The 21,492-nt window shown below is 35.9% G+C and overlaps 1 protein-coding gene across 1 annotated transcript in view; it reads right to left on the bottom strand.

The window, feature by feature from the left end:
- Nucleotides 1-4,511, bottom strand: part of LOC306885426 (angiopoietin-2-like) — a 30,544-nt gene extending 26,033 nt beyond the window's left edge. The window contains exon 1 of the mRNA XM_079441925.1: nucleotides 3,711-4,511. Within this exon, the coding sequence (XP_079298051.1) occupies nucleotides 3,711-3,995 (285 nt within the window). The 5' untranslated portion in view covers nucleotides 3,996-4,511. The remainder of the gene's footprint in view (nucleotides 1-3,710) is intronic.
- Nucleotides 4,512-21,492: the final 16,981 nt, after the last annotated feature.

Genomic DNA, 21,492 nt, shown 5'->3' with positions numbered 1-21,492 from the left:
TCCGCCAGCTTGAAAAGATCTACACATTCAGGAAATCTTGCTTAAACATATTCAAGATTTACCTCTCTCTTTGTCTCTCCTTCCCAAATTCAATAACCTTGTGAGGATAATGTGTAATGCAGATTGGGACACATCTATAGTGCACAAGCATAAATAATGCACATAAACTTGTTCTCAAGTGGTTTGGCTTCAGAATGCAGAATTCACATCAGACATCTATGGAAGCAGAATAATGACAATAGTTTTTGAAACATAAAGCATGCTGAATTCCACAAATGAAAAAAAAAAAATATGCATTGCAATTAACAGTGTTTGCATTTTAATGCCTTGTATTTCCATGACTTGCATTTTTAGGGCCTGAAATTTAACATAGTTGTTTATTTAAGCTGTGAATATTTCAATTCAAAATATTTCACACATTTTCATAATTAAAAATTAAATCATTCATATTCACCTTCCAGAATTCACTTCCAAAATATTCAGTCTGTACGATAAAAATATGATGTATAATATTCGACAGGCAAATTTCGGTTATTTTATTTCACTTTCCAAATTCGCTGCCACGAATTCAGTGGTTAAAATTCGGCAGAAAATTCAGCGTTGCACATCCGGGACCCACAGGAATAGCAGTAGAGCACCGATGCATGATCTCCAGCTGATGTCAGCCGCTCACCAGCAGGTGGCGCAAGCGGCTGTGATGAAGGACATATGTGGATCAAGTCATTCATTTACAAAAACTGATTTGCAGAAATAGAGCAAGCTCTAAGTAGAAGTTTGATTATCGGGTGTATGTTACATGTAAGCAGCTTTCTCTACCACAAAGGAGATTATAATGCTCTTTTACCCAACGCTGATGTACAGAACATAAAATCAGACATTTTAGCCGTCGCGAGAGTTTTTTGGCACAGGTCAGCATGACATCAGAACAAGGCGGACATAACTCGGACACTTTTTATTTATTTATTTTAAAAAAAGTTATTATTTATTATTTATTTGTTTTTCTCGCGACGGCGAGTCGGCTGTGTTGGGTTGTGCGGTCGAGCGCAGTGTCACCGGTGGAGAACAACTGCGCTCGACTACACAATCCGACATGTGGTAGGTAGGGTATCACAATTATCAGCAGCACAGCACATGAGTGAGAATATCGCAATATCCGCCTTTGATCTCGTAGGTATCACTCCTCCCCTCACTGTAGCCACCTACTCTCACCTACACTTCAGGCGAGGCGAGGCACATCTCAAACAAGCCTAATAATAGCTGTCATTGCGTTAGTGCACTACTGAGCCGCGTAATGTGTTTTCTTTAACCGATTTCTGAGGGAAACAGCGTGAAACCTTGGCGTTTGTTCATATTCTACATCTGCTTAACTGTCGATATAGTTCGCATAATCATCAGTAAAGTGATCTGAGGTCTTACATCACATTTGTATTAGTTGACTGAGGCGGAGAATGCTGGCAGAGAATGAATCTAACAGAGGTTAAACTAGTGCGCGTACAAGTTTTACTGCACGATTCAGCCTATTAAAATACATTTAGAATGATCACATAATTTAAGATATGGGGGCAGAAAATGTATAGCCTATATTTATATCATTTCATATATTTAATATCACACGAAGAGTGCCATTTTTTTATCCAAACATCAGCATGGTTACAAATGTGATATTGATTTTATGCAACAAACAATAAACAAGAAGTTAATATTAAGAGACTTACGTTTTAGACACCATATTTCCTGCTTGTGCTCTATTTCTACAACAAAATTAATTCCAAACACAGCCACAGCACTGTTTTGTGTCTCTGAGCAACATGACGGTGATTCGTTAAATGTTTCGGTTCGGAACCCCAGTTTTACAGCACAGCGTCACACAAGCCATGATACAAAGTTACAGAAACTAAGCAACTGAAAGCCATATATGTCTTCCTCAGATGTAATGTTAGTTCTGTACTTCAGCGTTGGGTAAAAGAGCATTATAATCTCCTTTGTGGTAGAGAAAGCTGCTGACATGTAGCTACGGGAAACAGCAAAGATGTTGAATTAAACAATCAGCGTTTCCACATGTTTATACTGGCCCCAATAATCAAAACTTCTACTTAACGCTTTCTCCATTTCTGCAAATCAGTTTTTGTAAATTTAGGACTTGATCCACATACGGCCTTCATCACAGCCGCTTGCGCCACCTGCTGGTGAGCGGCTGACATCAGCTGGAGATCATGCATCGGTGCTCTACTGCTATTCCTGCGGGTCCCGGATGTGCAACGCTGAATTTTCTGCCGAATTTTAATCACTGAATTTGCGACAGCGAATTTGGAAAGTGAAATAAAATAACCGAAATTTGCCTGTCGAATATTATACATCGTATTTTTAAACAGACTGAATATTTTGGAAGTGAATTAAGGAAGGTGAATATGAATTATTGAATTTTTAATTATGAAAATGTGTGTGAAATATTTTCAAATGAAATATTCACAGCTTAAATAAACAACTATGTTAAATTTCAGGACCTAAAAATGCAAGTCCTGGAAATACAAGGCATTAAAATGCAAGCACTGTTAATTGCAATGCATATTTTTTTTTCGATTTGTGGAATTCAGCATGCTTTATGTTTCAAAAACTATTGTCATTATTCTGTTTCCATAGACATCAAGTGGCGACCCAACAAAGCATCAAAATTATTTATTGTATGAAAGTAAACAAAATCCCCTTACAATCAAACACTAAAAATTGATATTTCCAAGAACTCCAAAATTATCCATGATGTAGTCTGAACAGCACAAATATTTACAGTTGATTTCTAAATGTCTAAATTTCAACAGTTTCATGCTTGGCTGCCTGTAGTTCACTAGACAAATACATTGTGGTCGACACAAACCATGTTAGTCTGGGTTGTATTTCCTTTCGCAGCTTTGTTCATGGTTTTCGAGGATGTCACACAACCTGTCAACCTTCTACTAAGATGAATTTAGTTTTTGTTTTAACTAAAATATTCAAAATGCTGCATTTTAGTTACTAGGTCGCTAAAACAAGCGGTTTTGGAACACCAACCATGTGATCTGCTTAGCCATACCAAATTTTGCAGCATAATACCATAAAGTTTGATTGCATGTACAGCCTTTGACGTCTTCTACTTCGTTTTTAAAGTTAATAAGTCTATTTATCTTTCTAACTTATCTTGTTATCATTTAGCACAGGGGTTCCCAAACTAAGTCGAACCCCTTAGATGTAAAATATTCCCTTGAAGTCCCCCCTGAAAATTAAAAATATTATTTCAATCATTTAATGACACGTTTGCATATTCACTGTTCTCAGATGTCAGTTAATAAACACATGGCATGCAAGTAAACAGTTCAAATATTTCATCTTTTTTAGTAAGCTTATTCTTTTAATTGTTTTCATTTGTTTTGATTTGATTTTTTTTTTTTTATATATATATGGAGCTGCAGCACCTTGGCGAAAAATAATGTTGCATTTATTTAACATTTTATATTTGATTTAATTCATTGTTTTTCAGCAATCCATGAACACCTGCAATTCCCTCACGAACTTCCATTTGGGAAACCCTAATTTTTTCATTTTAGTATTTAGCACATTTTTCTAGCTGTATATGAGCAGGACAAATATGCAACATAAGTTTAGAACCACTGGTGCAAAAAAATTGCGCGCGAAACAGACAGAATGAGGTTTAGGTGGATGAAGCTAATTCACTATACCTTCTGCAGCCACTGTGTATTGTTCTCCGTGGCACTCTCTAGGGTCTCCAGCTTCCTTTCCTGCCAGGTGGGTTCAGCATGGGGCGACTCCGGGTCTGAGGGCGAGTCCCGCTGGAGGGAGTTAGTCACCTGGAAGTCCCCTGCAGACCGGCACTGCTCCACCTCTGGAAGGATAAAAGTGTAGTGGCAGGGGCCATGTTGCACCTGGTGCTGTTGTCTTTCCGAGCCAATCGCCACAGCCACTGCTGCTGCCGCCAGGTAACACAGACAAAGCAGCCAGCCCATCCCAGGAAAATGCTGACAGTAGGAAAGATTTAATCCAGGGAAGGATGAAATCGCGTGGGCACTCCTCTAAAGCAGGTCGGATGAGAGCGCTTTGCTCGGATTTGCACTTGTCCAAACTTTTCTGAAGTTCGGAGTTCAAGCTCTGCTTCCAGGCTTGTTTCTTTTTTTCCTTTTTCTCTGCTTGATGAGTTGTTCCAGGGAGATTTTATTCTAAAACAGCACACTTGTAGTGCTGTTTGCCAAAAAATGCAGTAGATTTAAAAGCAACACTGTCCAGACGACAGCCTGGAGGGGGAGATTGTTTCCTATTCCTCACTAACTTTGCACTCAGCACAGCTCAGAACCAGAAACATCCTCTTTGTTTATTTACCCTCTGAAATGTTTTTCAGTTTCCCACTCTGGCTTTGTACCGTCCTTACTAACTCGTTGCGACTGTCCGGGTTGGGAAGTTTTGAGTTTGGGAACTTGTGAACTCTGTGCCAGAGCTTTTTAAAGACTGAATCTAAAATCCCTTCTTTTGACACATAATCACTCACCCCCCTCCTTCATTCTCCCTCTCTCTCTCCGTCTCTTACATACACCCCCTCCCTTCCCTTTCTCAGCGTTTTCAGATGGAAGCTCCAAAAATGCCCACAGCAACCACCACTAAAAACCCAAACAGGGAACATTCTCTTTTCATTAACCCCCTCCTTCTCTCATGTTCTCTCTTCATTCTACCCCCTGCCATCTCTCCTTCAGAGCAATGGCTTATGGGTCCACACCTGCACAGCTACACGGGAAAAGAAGCTGGACATGGTGATGTGAGATGTTACTGGGGCTATGGGATTTTTTAAATTTGGAGGCTATGATCTGATGGTGATCTTGGATGAAATAATTTGGCAAAAATACAGTGAGGTCCAAAAGTCTGAGATCAAAGTCTAACAAAATCTGTGATTATTATTGATTGTTCTTTCTTTCATATGATATTAATTAATTGTGTGTGGGGGGGGGCGGGGGGGGGGGCTACATAAAAATAGCATTTTTTAAAAGATTAATTTTAAAGTTATGAGTTTATTTTATTAAATTCATCATTTTTAATTAATTTTTTATTTAAAAAAATACACTTAAAAATTCTGCACTTTAGTTTCTAGGTCACTAAAAACTCAAATGTATGTATAATTATTTAATGTAAATATGCCAGTCTACTTGAATTACCTTAAAATGTACTGATAACCACAACAAAAATCCATGAATATATAGAGTCACATAAATAAGAGTTCATCCATAAAAGAGATGGAGCACAGAGTCATACACATAACATAAAAACGCCATCAGGTTAACATATGTGACACTAAAATAATGCAATAAACAATCACTAAATTACACTAATGTAATCAAAAAACACCCTAATGCAAATTAAGTATAAACCACATGTGATGTGTCATCTAGGAAATTCTGGGAATTTACTTTTACTGGTTATTACTGTAAATTATAAGGTAAATATTAGTTTTTATTTGCAAAAAAATACATATAAATAAATAAATAAATTATTTTACAGTATTACGCTTACATATGTTAAACCATAAATGGTAAGTTCTTTATTTGTTTCTGTAAAAGTTACATTTTTCACAGTGTTGTGATCTCAGATTGGGTCTGCCACTCATTAGAGGAAGGTTAATATTTAATGTAATGAAGCTTGCTAAATAAAGCTGAAAGATGTGCACTGGATCAAACCACATCTGCACTACATATGAAATAGAATTGATTGACAAAGAGTCTGCAAGTTATTTGAGTCTAACCTGGTGGAATAGCATTCCCGATCACTCTGACCCAATTTAACCCCTGACTATTATTCTCATAGTTTACAATGTAGACTTGTGTGTTCTATTAAATTCATCCTTTCATTACTAGTTCCCACTAATACAGCCTGCCCTTTAGACTGCGTACCAGCAACTGGTATGAATAGCACAAGCTCACAGGAACATCTGAGAGCTTAAATCTTCCTCCCTCTTTCATTTGCTTTTGCCAGACGCAGGATAAAATCAAACAGAGTCAATCCCATTCACTTAAACTGTTTCCTTTTACACTTTTCCATGCCATTACTCATAAATGGTTTACGCTAAATGGAAAGTTAGTAGCTATAAAAATCCCGTGGGTATATAATGGGATTAAGTTGCCAACACAAAGAGAAATGAATTGTCTATACATGTCTCTTCTTTGACAGGAGTTTGTCTCCTCCTCTCCCTCCCTCTCCTTATCTTCCTTTACGTCTGTACCAACAGAACCAGGTTCATTTGTCTTGCTAAATTCTTTAGCGCAGCAGCTAAATAAGAACAGTCTGCTGGTAATGATGTGATGCCTGGATCAGGGTGTTCTAAAGAGTGTGTGGGTGTTTTGCAACTCTCTGAATGCCTTTATAGTCACAGTGTCCATCGTAGAAACTGATCAAAGTATGCATAGCGGTGTGAGGGGGTAGTTGAGGTCACAGCGAAAGCTAAAAGCTATGATCAATTGTGCAGATGTGTGCGGAGAGGCTTCAGAATATGATATGGTTTGTTTAGGTTCAATAGTTCATCGCAGCAGAACATACCACTCATTTTCTGAATCTGACTGGTGAAAATAGTCTTGTTTCATCATTGCCAAGCTCACTTTCACACTGAGAACCATGTGCTGATGTTTTGCTTGAGTAAAAATGAGTGATTATCACAACACGAGCACACGCAATTGATATATATATATATATATATATTTTTTTTTTTTTTTTTTTTTAAATGACAGCACAAAGACTACATTTTCACTTGATATTCCCAAAAAATGTTTTTCATAATAAAATCAAACTGAATTAACCAAATAACTTAAATAATTTTAATGTAATATTTTAATACAGTGTGATTTTTATGGCAAAACACATGGAAATTAGTACTAAATTATTAGTGTTAAATAATAAGCATGTGTGTATATATATACTGTAGCTCTGTTAGTCAAAACTATGACCTGCGAGACCACCAGTTTTTGTTCAATGTAAGCATCAGGGCAGAATGTCTTGATGAGCAGGGACAGAAGAAATTTGCAAATACTTAAGAGAACCAGCCCAGAAAGAGCATTAGGTTCGGTCTACGTCAAAGGGCCGATATTTTACTAACCTCCCCAAAGGTTCTAAATCTGACAAACTAGTCCTTTCGCAAAGTGACATGAACCGGCCTCTCTATCAGGGCAGAAAGGGTTTGGCTTCTTTCTTGGGCCTGTCAAAAGGCAGGCGGGTGTTATTTCAGCATGGAGAAAAGAAACAAGCCTTAAGGGCAATATCAATCCCCATATAATGTCTCTTTCGGCAGACTTGTCACTCTACGAACAGCAAACCAAACCAGCTCTCACAGCATGCAAAGATGACAGAAAACAGTCCCTTTAACAAGAATAAATCATTACTGGCTGCTATCCCTATTGTTGTATAAAATATGCTCAGCATTCCAAAACCTGCATAACTTTCTTTCTTCTGTGAAACACAAAAGGATTTTGAAAAAAGACTTGGAGGAACAAAATGAAAGTGGATGGTGAGCAGAGATCGTCAAGCTTCAAAAAGTACAAAAAACACCATAAAGCATCAAGAAATCATTTTTAGCTTTCTTTGAAGAAAAAAAATTCAATACAAGTTGTCATTCTGAAATTCTTGCCTGACAGCCATGCCTGCCATTTATTTGGAATCAATGGAAGGAGCAGCTTGGACGTTCTGCTTCAAACAGCTTTATTTGTGACCCACAGAGTCATATTGGGTAACACTTTATTTTATAATGAATTTGTTACATAATATAGCAAAAACAGTAAATTATGCATAATTACATGCAACTAACCCTAAACCAAACGCTAATCGTATGTACAAGATATTAATTAATATTACTCAGTACTTAATTGCATAATTGCACTGTAACAAGGACACTTTAAAATAAAATATAACCTAATACGGTTTTTAAAGACATGATGGTTTTTAAATGATGAACTATTCCTTTAAATGCCAGTCATGTGATCGTGAATGATGGTAATGCAAACATTTATTGCACTGCAATCAGGGCTGGAAAATGAATCAAAATTATTAAAAAAGCTTTAAATTCACATTATTGCATCATGTCATGACAGAAGTGCATGTTTAGCATCAGTTTTTAATTTACAGGAAAAATACATGTAAAACATATTCCTAAAGTATAGCAATGGTGATATCATGCAACACCTTTAACCTCTGACCCCCACTCATGTTTCTACACAAACAGGCTCTTATTTCCATGGGGATAGGACAGCACTTACAAGAAGGCTCTGATTTCCAGAGCCAGGGTAATTTCACCTTTGACAGGTCTTGGCAGGAAAAATCACTATGATCCTTTGTCTTGTCTTTGGATTGTGAACTGTGAAAATGACAGTTTTATTACAAGATCTAAAAATCTTGCCACACTTAAGAGTCCCGCAGAGAACATTGATTCTTCTCCAAAAATGCATTTTCTTAAATTATGGCAAGATAAAGTGAATACCCTCTAAACTCATGTGAACCCTCAGAACGACATTTAAAAATACGATAAATGAACCTTTAACTGAAAGTTTAGATCACGTAATAGCAAATAGACAGGTTTAATAGTGCCAGTAAAACATGACATTACCAAAACGGGATCCAGATTTTCCAGGTATTTATGACAATCTTCTCTCGCTCTTGACACTGAATGTTTCTGCTTTTTGTTGGAACTATATTTGAGGAGTTTAACCAAGGCCACTGTCAGATATCAGACATATATCATGCACTATTTTATTCAATACTCCTGTCAGGATGGTGTAAGCGTATCTGTTTTTCATTTTTTATATTACGACCAACAACTGCTCTGATCGCCGCGCTGTAAAAATATCGCCGTTTGCTCCATTTTAAACTCCTAAAAGTCCTCATTAGTCACAGCAAGCCGCTTGTAAAAAAATTGCCCCCACAAACCATCTTAAAGTGGTTTCTAAGCAATTAAAGCAATAAGCGAAATGCAGTCGTAATGTTCTAGTGTTTGCATGCTAATCTGTCTGGCTAGAAGATCTCAATGCTAACAACTTAGCCTAAATGATCTGTTATACTTAATTCAGGTTGTTAGAGGAGTCAAAAGGAGTCGTCAATGCTAATGTCGCTAATCTCTCTGTAAATAGTTGTTATTGGATTAGATTATGCAGTCGTAACTCAAGGAGCTAAGCAGTTAAACATAATCACACTTCATGTCATGCTAAACCGTCTAGCATGTTAATCTAGCATGGATGTTTCTCCTGCTGAGGACCTGCGGTGGCCCTGAACATATGTGTCATGTTTAAGGCATAATCAACTTTAATGTGGTTCACATGTTGTACGAATGGCTGGTTCAATGGTGGTTGGGTAATACGCAGCATTTTATGGATAGAGAGTTTATTAGAGCCAGCTGTCTTGCTCTTTATGCTGTGTGTGAATCAGGAAGTCGTAGCCCCCCCACCTTTGTAGCCTTTACCCTCCCTACACAATGTCCTGGAGTGTGTTCAAAAGATCCATCTCATTTTGATGTGTGTGCCTGTAGGGGATGGCATACAATCATGTGCAACCAGTGGTTGATGCGTGATCAGGTTTTTATCTATACATTCACAAGTGACTGTGACTTTTTTTTGTTTTTGTATTTAAGATTATTTTCAAAATGAACCAAAACCAAAAATTACAAATAATGTAATGTTTATATAATGCTTATATTCTTCACTGTATAATAGTTTATGTAATGCTGCATATTATTGTCAGTGAGTGTAAAATAAAATAAAAAATACACTTATTTAGCAAGGATGCATTAAATTGATCAAAAGTTACAGCAAAGACATTTAAAATGTTACAAATAATATCATCTTTTTTGCTGTCTATTTGAATTTTTCAATAATCAAAGAGTCCTGAAAATATGTTTCCACAAATATATTAAGGAGCAAAAACCATTTCAACATTAATAATAATACAACCATTATTACTAATTGAGCACCAATAATAATTGATAATAATTATTGAGCAGCAAATCAACATATTAAAATGATTTCTGAAGGATCATGTGGCACTGAAAACTGGAGTAAATTTAGCTTTACCATCACATGAATAAATTACATTTTAAAATATGTAAAAAAAAAAAAATTAAAAACTTTAGATTTTATATATTTTATATTTTAATATTACTGTTTTCACTGCATTTTTGATTAAATAAATGCAGCCTTGGTAAACATAAGATACTTCCTTAAAAATAAATTGTATTACTTTCTTAGGATCTTATATTATTTTTTAAATAATTTGACATGTAGTAGATGTGTGTGTGTGTGTGTGTGTGTGTGTGTGTGTGTGTGTGTGTGTGTGTGTGTGTGTGTGTGTGTGTGTGTGTGTGTGTGTGTGTGATTTTTATATTTGGCATATTAGTTATCAAATTGGAATTTAACAAAATGCTATTTAGGATATTGAGATGGGGTACAGTATGAAACATTACAAAACATCTAAAGATACTTAATGTCAATCATCCACATGTCATTTTTGTATACTATGGAATTATATATATATTTGTACATGCCTTCAGCATTTCGTTCCTTTTGTTTTTGTTTTTGACCCCTCATCAGTAGTTTTCTTCCTGGCTACGAGCAAAGCGGCTAGTTGTAGTTTGTAACACCTGCCCTGGACAGGAGCACAAAGAGGGTCCAACACAGCAGGGGGGTTTCCTTCAGACACAAATGTCCAGCTCAAGAGGTGCTGAAATGTTTGCAACTGGTCTTATTATGAAACTCCTGTCAGGTCTCTTTAAAGTGAGTCTTTGTCCTCTGCGCTCCCATCAATCACAAGACAGTGCATATAATGGCCTATACACCATGAACTGTAAACTACGAACACTGTATTCTGAATCCATCAAGGAAAATTAGTGTCTGCCAGTACTTTCTCCAGAATTTGCTGATCAAATTTGGTTATTTGTCTCTCAAAAGCCTTGTATTGATTGGTCAAATCTTTAAGGCTGATTTTCTTGCCAACATTGTCTGAAATACTCTGGGGGAACTGTGGCTTCGTATTTTATTCGTTCCCATCTTTCACCTTTTATAACAGACTCTGTCCTTTCCCTCCCACTTTAATATAAAGAGTTGCGCTGGCTAACCGATTGTAAGGAAAAACCAATACATCAAGTAATAAAAACACCTTCAATTGCCCTATGTATGACTGTAGATCTTGCACAAGTAACTCAATTGCGTCACCTAGATTTACTTTTTTCACAACACCCAATTAGCAGAACAGCTTTTAGGCACTGAAGTGTTTTTGTAGGCAGGGGAAAAAATGGGTCCGGTAACAAAATTTACATTAAACTAAACAAACTGGCTCTAAACACAAATTCCAGGAATAGTCCAGTACAAAAGTTCACAGCACAGTATCAAATAACTAGCAACACAACTAGCAGTATCAAGGTTCTCAAATGACTAAATACACAACACCCTTGTGCAATACACATGTGTATTCAACTCAAAAAATAAACACTAACATGCTCTTTCCTTTATAGAAAGCTATACAACATCAAGCAGCAAGGAGATCACAGCCAAGTAACTCTACAGGTCCGAGGGAAAAGACTGCTAAGCTCCCAGTCAGATGTTTTACTCTGATGTTAACAAGTGTTTTTAGTTTCCTCTAATGGTGTCAACTGTATCTTCCTGAACAAGTGTTGCCTTGCATCCTGCTGGGGTTTGTTTCATGGTGCCTCTGTTCCCACATAGCTGTTTTCACTTTTCCGGCCTGTGCAGGCTGCCGGGAATGTGTTATTATACACAGACAGCAGCAAAACTGTCTTCACTCTGTAAAAACAACACAGAATCTGCATCTGAAGTAACATACAGTATATGCCATGGCAGAGATTTAATGCCACATTGGCAGCATGTGTATATTGTGTACAAGAGCCCTAATCACAAAAAATATCTGTTTTCTTTACAGTACAGATTGTATATACTGCACAAAGCAGCTTCAAGAGAGATTCTAAACTTATTATTTCTGACTTTTACAAGGTACTGTGGCTGCCAACCTGAAAATTTACAATGAATCATAGTCGATTCTAGACACTATTTAAGAGCACTTCAGTCTCTGTTTTTTAACTCAACCACCTTGTAAAATGTGAAGTACAATGCAAATATTCTCTAGTGCATTGTAGTAAAATCACATAATACAATGGAAACAAATGTATCCTTTTCCTTAAAAGAATAGTTCATTCAAAAAAAATAAACTTGCAGGAAATTTACTCACTTTGAATCAATCTAAAAATGTATGAGCTTTTAAGCAATAGCTTGAAGTTAAAATAGTCTTGATGATTTGTTTTATTATTATTATTAAAAATATGCAGCTTTTCACCTTACAAGACATTGATTGATGAACTGGAGACATGTGGATTGTGGATTACTGTAAAATTTTTATGTTTGTCCCTCATTCTGACTGCACCCATTCACTGCAGAGGATTGGTGAGCAAGTGATGTAATGATAAATTTCTCCAAATCTTTTTTAATGAAAAAACAAACTATTCCTCTTGAATGGCCTGAGAGTGAGTACATTTTCAGCAAATTTTCATTATTGGGATAATTGTTCCTTTAAATTAGTGCTGTCAAACGATTAATCCCAATTAATCGCATCCAAAATAAACGTTTTTGTTTGCATAATATATGAGTGTGTACTGTTTATATTTATTATATATATATATAAATACAAACACATGCATGTATATATTTAAGAAAAATATGCTGTTTATATACTAAATATATTTATCTGTAATATAAATAATATAAATATAAAATTATACATGTAAATATTTTCAAAATATACTCCGTTTATTTGTGTGTATTTATAAATATACACAGAACACACACATATATTATGTAAACAAAAACTTTTATTTTGGATGTGATTAATCATTTGACAGCACTACTGTAAATATATATACAATACAGTCCAGTCAGTTGGTTTATAAAAGAAACTGTCAATGTGAATCCGCAACCCCTTGTAGCGAAAATAAGGTTACATCATCTCATATCCTATAATCATACCTGCAATTATCTTATAATACTAAAACACATTTTTCAGTGTATGATCAGACATACTGGGAAAGAAAACTGGAGACTAGATCTCTTTGATATTTAAATTTAATATCTGTTATCAACAGCTTTTTTCATCCTTTGATGAAAGTTTTCAATGCAAGTCATCATAATTAAGTAGACAATGATGTGTACAAGTGACTTGAAAATGAACAAAATATCTCAAGAGTTTGACCAAAAGTTTCAAAGGTGTTGCTTTTGTGGATTAAGATATTAGCAGCATACATCACAAAGCTCTGACAGAGAAAAAATTCTGCAAGACTGGCGTGAATTTAGGGGACATCGTGTTCCCAGTGAATTATCGTTTTAATGTACCATTCAGAGCAAACAGCCCATTCCTCAAATAGGTTGTGGAACCTCACAAGATGATTTCATCCCGAGAAAGAATGAGAGGCGGAGAGAAAATGAGCAAGAAATCATTTAGACAGATTGATGGTGATGAAATAGGAGCAGATCTCTCTAATTGTAATATGTGGGTGTTATCACGTCCCAAGAAACATGTCCTGCTGTTTTAATGGTTTGGACCAGAGTTCAGGAAACAAAAGAAATCTTTGGGTTAAGCTTCTGTACAATGGTTGCCAATAATAGAGAAACTCATTGGAGGGCTGTTCATTATCATTTGCTTGTACAGCACTATAAATCACACACCTTAAAGCCCATTAATTTGGCTATCCTGCCAAATATGAGGGCATGTTTTATGGCTGGGCATCAAACTGGTCTGCAGGTATTTACAGAAGAACACAAAGCTGTGATTTTAATGCACACAAAATGAGTCTGTTTATTGCAACAGCTGCTTTAATCGATGTGCTGTTGATATCTGTGAAATTATTTGTTGGATTTCATCAAGCGAATCATGTAGCCTCCAAAATTGAAAATGTTATTGATTTACTACGGTTTGAAAATGGACTGTCTAATAAATATCACACTCTTTTAGAAAAACACTGTAGGTAATGAAATTAAACAGATTCAATTAGCAAACCCTTTACATGAAAAAGGGTTAGTTAATGCTTATAGCTTCAAGGTATATGCATAATCTAACAATTTCAGGTGGGATTTTCACTTAAGAAATTACAAGAAGCAGCATTATCTCTCGTTTTTCAAAAGTGACATCACACATTCATTTTCAGAAAAGGAGAATCCAGTTGTTTTCATTCAAATATTCTATGCCCTTACAGGATGAGGCTAATGACCCAGCTCAGAAGTGACTTAACCAATTGTTTCCTCTGCCTTCATCTAGTCCCTGTGGCATTCATTAGGGTCTTTGTGGTTTCATAAACATATTTAGAGGTCAGGGGTCACCACACACTCAACATTTTTCTTCTCAATGCATGCTACTCACTCATGAACATGACAGGACTTATTACAGGGAACAAAGTACTTCCCTTACTGCCTCAAATGGTTGGCATGGGAGAATTGAACTTATAACAATGTCACTTTTAACAAATACAACCAATAAAACCTTGTAAATAACTGAAAGGTCTATGTTGAAGCATCGATCTAAGAACATTCATCACTAAATAAGAAGTTATAGGTGCAATTGCTATTTTCTACACCATGTTGTATCCATCACAAGAAAACCCCATAAATATTTGAAGAAAATTATAGTATTTTTGTATATTTTTCTCTGTTGTATATGCATTCTTTGCAGCTCACAAATGCTTAACTGCAACATCAAGGCAAAGCAAAAAATAAAATTAGATATTTCAGAGAATGCCCACTTGAATGAATGCAGATGTTGTTTCATGAATGCACTGTGGTTCTGTGGTGTGAGTTTTGCCCAGAAAAAAATCCCACTTAGCAGATGTGAAAACACGTGAAAAGCCCCTCATTTACATTCAAGCTGTACGTGAAAGTTAATTTGTGTGCATGAGTGCATTCACATTCACGTCCGAGCAGTGCATGAAAAGTAAATGTAAATTCTGCGCTTTACAATGGCAAACTGTCGGCTGGAACTATTCATTTTGAAGCCCAGCTTTCACTACATTGTATAAGCAAAGCAAAGTCTTAGATTAGTTTAATGTGCACATTCAGCTTCCTGTAAATTCTTGGAAAAACACTGACGAAAGTATTTACAAGATCGATTTCTATTTGCAAACATTGTTTAAATCCATCCATATCCTAAGGTTCTCATCAAACACACTGACAAGTACTTAGAGAAGTGGTAGGTGTGTGATGTATCTAATAGCTCTAGACAAGTCAAAGGGGATAATCATGTTTTGGAGACATGGGAGGAATTGAGGCAGTCTGATAATATATTTAACGGTGGGGTGCTGTCACAGATAGCGATACACACTGAACAGTATCATAGAGTGTTCAACAATCTCCAAGTAAACCCTGAACAAATTCTGCACCACTCGTTGGGTCTCATTTACTGTGTCTACATAAAGCTGTGTTTGAACATTTTAACAAAGAAATTCATCAATGATGATTTATCAATGCAATTGATTTATAGGAAGCTGAATGTGCACATTAAACTAATCTAAGACTTTGCTTTGCTTATACAATATAGTGAAAGCTGGGCTTCAAAATGAATAGTTCCAGCTGACAGTTTGCCATTGTAAAGCGCAGAATTTACATTTACTTTTCATGCACTGCTCGGACGTGAATGTGAATGCACTCATGCACACAAATTAACTTTCACGTACAGCTTGAATGTAAATTGACCCAATTGATTTTTTTTTACTCAGAATTTCAAGTTTACATCTTAGAATTGCAAGAAAAAAGTCTAAATTAAGAGAAATAAACTCAAAATTGTGACAAAAAGAAAGTAATAACTGAGGTAAAAAGTCACAATTAACTTATTATTATTATTATTACAACCAGAATACCGGAAAGGTTGGGACGTTTTTTTTTTTTTTTTTTTTATAAAATGAAAAATAATTTCAAATCACATGAGCCAATATTTTATTCGCGATAGAACATAGATTACATAACAAATGTTTAAACTGAGAAATTTTTTTATTTTATCCATAAAATGAGCTCATTTCAAATTTGATGCCTGCTACAGGTCTCCAAATAGTTGGCATGAGGGCATGTTTACCATGGTGTAGCATCTCCTCTTCTTTTCAAAACACTTTGAAGATGTCCGGACATTGAGGTTATGAGTTTCTGAAGTTTTGGTGTTGGAGTTTGGTCCCATTCTTGCCTGATATAAGTTTCCAGCTGCTGTTCGAGCAGAGTTTGTGGTTGTCTTTGACATATATTTCGTTTAATGATGCACCAAATGTTCTCTATAGGTGAAAGATCTGGACTGCAGGCAGGCCAATTCAGCACCCAGACTCTTCTACTACGAAGCCATGCTGTTGTAATAGCTGCAGTATGTGGTTTTGTATTGTCCTGCTGAAATTCACAAGGCCTTCCCTGAAATAGACGTCATCTGGAGGGGAGCATATGTTGCTCTAAAACCTTTATATATCTTTCAGCATTCATAGTGCCTTCCAAAACATGTAAGATGCCCATACCGCATATGCACCCCCTTACCATCAGAGATGCTGGCTTTTGAACTGAACGCTGATAACACGCTGAAAGGTCTCCATCCTCTTTAGCCCAGAGGACATTTCCAACAAGAATGTCACATTTTGACTCGTCTGACCATACAACACTTTTCCACTTTGAAAGAGTCAATTTTAAATGAACCTTGGCCCACAGGACATGACGGTGCTTCTGGACCATGTTTGCATATGGCTTCCTTTTTGCATGATAGAGCTTTAGTTGGTATCTGCAGATGGCACGACAGATTGTGTTTACCGACAGTGGTTTCTGGAAGTATTCCTGGGCCCATTTAGTAATGTTAATGACAGAATCATCCCGATGAGTGATGCAGTGCCGTCAGAGGGCCCGAAGACCACAGGCATCCAACAAAGGTCTTCGGCCTTGTCCCTTACGCACAGAGATTTCTCCAGTTTCTCTGAAACTTTTGATGATATTATGCACTGTAGATGATGAGATTTGCAAAGCTTTTGCAATTTTATGTTGAGGAATGTTGTTTTTGCATGTAACCTCGCAATTGATTTTTTTTACTCAGAATTGCAAGTTTACATCTTAGAATTGCAAGAAAAAAGTCTAGATTAAGAGAAATAAACTCAAAATTGTGACAAAAAGAATGTAATAACTGAGGTAAAAAGTCACAATTAACTTATTATTATTATAATTAAAACCTTTATTCCATAATCTTTTTTCTCACTCTTTCACAAATTGGAGAGCCTCTGCCCATCTTTAATTCTAAGAGACTCTGCCTCTCTAAGACATCCCTTTTATAGCTAATCATGTTACAGACCTGATGTCAATTAACTTAATCAGTTGATAGATGTTATCCCAGATTAATCTTTTCAAAAATGTCTTGCTTTTCAGCCCTTTGTTGCCCCCGTGCCAACTTTTTTGAGACCTGTAGCAGGCATCAAATTTGAAATGAGCTCATTTAGTAGATAAAAGTGTAAAATTTCTCGGTTTAAACATTTATTATGGTCTCTATGTTCTATTGTGAATAAAATATTGGCTCATGTGATTTGAAAGTATTTAGTTTTAATTTTATTCAAACATTTCTGGAATTCAGGTTGTGCGTTTCTGTGATGGAAACAGGTTTCAATAACAAGCACATCCTTCCTGCAGAACAAATTCCTGTTGTTAATTCCTGTTGCAAACTTTTTCCTGCAGTGCATGAGTAAAAATGCAATTATTAGTGAATGACACTGAGATTTATTACAGCAGAATGCATCTAAGCTCAGTTAGTTAACCTATAAAGATTATCAAATGTATATATTAAACCGCACTTTAAGAATACGTGGTTCTGGAACTCCCACGATTCAGAGGCCATGGGGGCTGCAGTCACAGAAATGTATCGCTTATCCAGTTGTCCAAACAAGGCCAAGTCTTCTTTTCAAGAATCCCGCTGGATATATTGTGTTTATTCTGAGATTTCTCACCCTAAATTTTCAGCCGGTCTGCTCTGGGCACTGGTCCGAATAGAACTAAATCAGAAAGTTAAAGAACAGCATCGTAATCCTCTGCCATTTAAAACTGCCTACGTCAGACCAAAGCACTGAAGCAGTAGCAGATGGTTTGGAATCTTATACTTTGATTTACCGGCAAGTTTGTCATATGTATAACATCTCCAATGTGTACACTTTATACGTAGGATTATTGATTTTATAATGAATGTACATTTGTCATTGTGACAAAAATCTATTTTTGTTTCTTTTAAATAAAATAAATTAACAGCTGTTGTTATATTTTATTCACTTAGCAATTTATTCACATTAAAACCACTGTTCAAAGATTTATGGTCAATAAGACTTATTTATAAACTTTAACACTTAATACATAAGGATGCATTTAATTGATCGAAAGTGACAGTAAAGACTTATAAAATTGAAAGATTTCTATAATTCTAAAATAAATGAAAGATTTCTATAATTCAAATAAACTCTGAAAGATTCCTGAAAAAAATCATGAAATAAAATAATACTTATGTATAAAGAAACTCAAAAATATTAAGCAGCACATGTGTTTTTAGCATGGATAATAATAAGAAATCTTCAGCAGCAAATTATCATATTATGATTTCTGAAGGATCATACGACACTAAAGACTGGAGTAATGACTGCAGTAAATTCAGCTTTACCATCACAGGAATAAACTACAGTTAAAAATATATTAAAATAGAAAAAGTTTATTTTAAATTGTAATATTTTCCAATATCTCTATTGTTTTTACACTTTTTAATGGTAGTTTATGCTGTATAATTTAGGAAAACCATCATCTAAAAACTTGTTTTACAAATATAGTGTAATAATTTACTTCAAAAGAGCAGCTTGACTGTAGTTTAACTCAAATATGAGTATCTTGAAAAAGTACAGTTGTGAAGTTCCCCAGCACAGTCATCATATTATAATTTTATTGTATGTTCTATCACTTTATATGACATTTACTTTGCACTGATTCTGCCCTCTTAACACTGCCCAATATAAAAAATATATCTACAAACAGCATGTGAGATAGATTTACTCATTCAGGCAGTGACCGTCAGAGCTTTCCCTGGCAAGCACTCTTTGATAGGAAGCCTGACTAAGGTCTGCATGGTGTTCAGTCCTCCTACTCAAAACACTGGTTGCCATGGAGCCTCAGCTGTGGTGTCTACCCCATCCTCGGCTTTCTTTTACTCTCTCGCTCCTTCTGTGCTTTCTCATTTCTTCATGGCACCGGTCACCCTCCCCTGCTGGAGGCTACGATTTTGTAGTGTGATATTCCCTTTTCAGCACTCTCTCTGTTACTCTAAAATCAGCCAGCGTAATACAGACATCACAGTCCTCTCCCAAACAGATGGTCTCGTTTTCAGGAAAGGCACTGTTCCTGGATTAAAAGATTAAAGATGCTGCTGTGTGATTAGAGTTATGTGAACCCTTTGAAACTCCAGCATACGAGCTCTGCTATATGTAGTTTAAAGGGATAATTCACTCAAAAATCTACATTTTGTCATTTCAGATCTGTATGACTTTTGTAGAACACTGAACACATTCTTCAAAATATCTTCTTTTCTGTTCCGCAGAATATATCATATGATACTTGGAATGTCCTCTTTTAGTTACTATCTCTTTAAATGTGAAGTGTAATTTTTCATATTGCATTTTTTTTTTTTGGTCTAGCTCTGCTTTATTTGCAGAAATAAAAAAGATTTGTTCCCCTAAGAAATGTAAACATTGTGCTATCCAACACTGTTCAGTTTCTTTGAGCATCCCAACCAGCTTGACACAGGAACATTAGCTCAACCTGTGACAAGAGTTTGAGGCGAGACTAAGCAATTGCAGACGTTTTCTGGAAAACCAGTCTTTAAAGCTGCAATGAAACAAAAGTAGTCTTTTCATCTGTATTGTGATGTACACAATGAAAACAAATGTAGGGAAAGACATTCATTCACTGATTGCTGACTGGATGGAGGCAGATTTGAACACAAGCTTGCAGCTGATTGTAAGAAAGGGGTGGAGTTTAAGCAGATTAAATAGTTAGTTCACCCAAAAAAAGAGAATTCTGTCATTAATTACTCCAATAATCTTAAAACTTAAAACTCAATCGCTCCAAAACCGTAGTCATCATTCATCTTCAGAACACAAAATAAGCTATTCTTGATAATATCCAAGAGTTTTCTAACCCTGCCAGCAACGAAACTACCATGTTCAAGACCCAGAAAGGTAGTAAGGACATTGTTAAAATAGTCCATGTGACATTGTTTATTCAACAACCCTTCTCTTCCATGTCAGTCTCTGCTGAGCATTCATGGGTTTGGGTGAACTAAGCCTTGAACTGAGATGCCCACCAGACAGAAGTCTGTCATTTCACCAGAAGATCAAGTTATTAGATTATTAGATAAAAAAGTATGACAAAAAGACATGAAACACATGCACAGATAAACATGCATTAAGAAAATACATAAGGTGAATTTTCATCTCATGCCAGCTTTAAAAACAGGTGGTGTAAGCAACATCAAAAAAGCATAATTTAAAAAAAAGCTTGAATAAATAAAGTCGAGTATAGTGCTCTACTATATTGGTTTGAATTTAAGAAGTAAAGCTCTGGAAGCATTACAAGATGCATTCATGCCAAAAAGCATAAATTCAATCTAAATTTTACACCTTGTACTTTTGCATACTATAGATTCAATCTGACAAGGCACAAGCCTCCTGCACAGGGTGAGAACCTGTTCAGTTTCTGCTGATCTTTGCGCTTAAGAGACTGGATTTATAACACTGCCAGAAGGATGCCAAATGATAACACATGAGAGAGGGCTATGATCCTGGCTCACCCTCACTGTAGCTAATGCAATAGGTGAAGACAGAGCAACTAACATTATTGAGTGCCCCGGTATAAGATAAAAAGTACATTAAGGCCTTCTGAAGCAGACTTTGTGTTTTTTCTTTTGGTCCTCTTATAATGTAGTGTGAAGAAGAAACAAATGTGCAATGCAAGGGTTTATACTTCAATCTTTGTGAAAAGTGATAACTTCAAGATATTTTGCATTTGCAGAAGATTAAATATCTGTGGCAAGAGCGATACGAACATAATCTCAAACTCTTTCCTTACAATATTATGCCTGAAATTTGATTATCTCTCCATGCAAAATGGCAACAGAACTTTTTTCTCTTTAGTAAGTTGTATAAAAATGAAATAATACATTTTTTAAATGTGCATTGGTACTTACAAGTGCATTTCTGCATTTTGAAATTATCATCACGTATTACATAACTTAAAACAAAACCTGACAGGCACATCGTTGATTTTCAGACTGCCACTGGCTTCCCCGCAACTATTCCAGATCAAACTTTAGCCTGTAGCAACTGCTTTCCTTCAAAGCTGCAGTTTTAGAGATTGTTGTGAGAATATATCCTGTGAAATGAGGATAATACCTTTCCCAATGGCCAGA

This window comes from Barbus barbus (assembly GCF_936440315.1).
Source record: "Barbus barbus genome assembly, chromosome: 19".
Classification (NCBI taxonomy): Eukaryota; Metazoa; Chordata; class Actinopteri; order Cypriniformes; family Cyprinidae; genus Barbus; species Barbus barbus.
The sequence above is the reverse complement of the archived record's forward strand: the minus strand, read 5'-3'. Positions and strand labels throughout refer to the sequence as shown.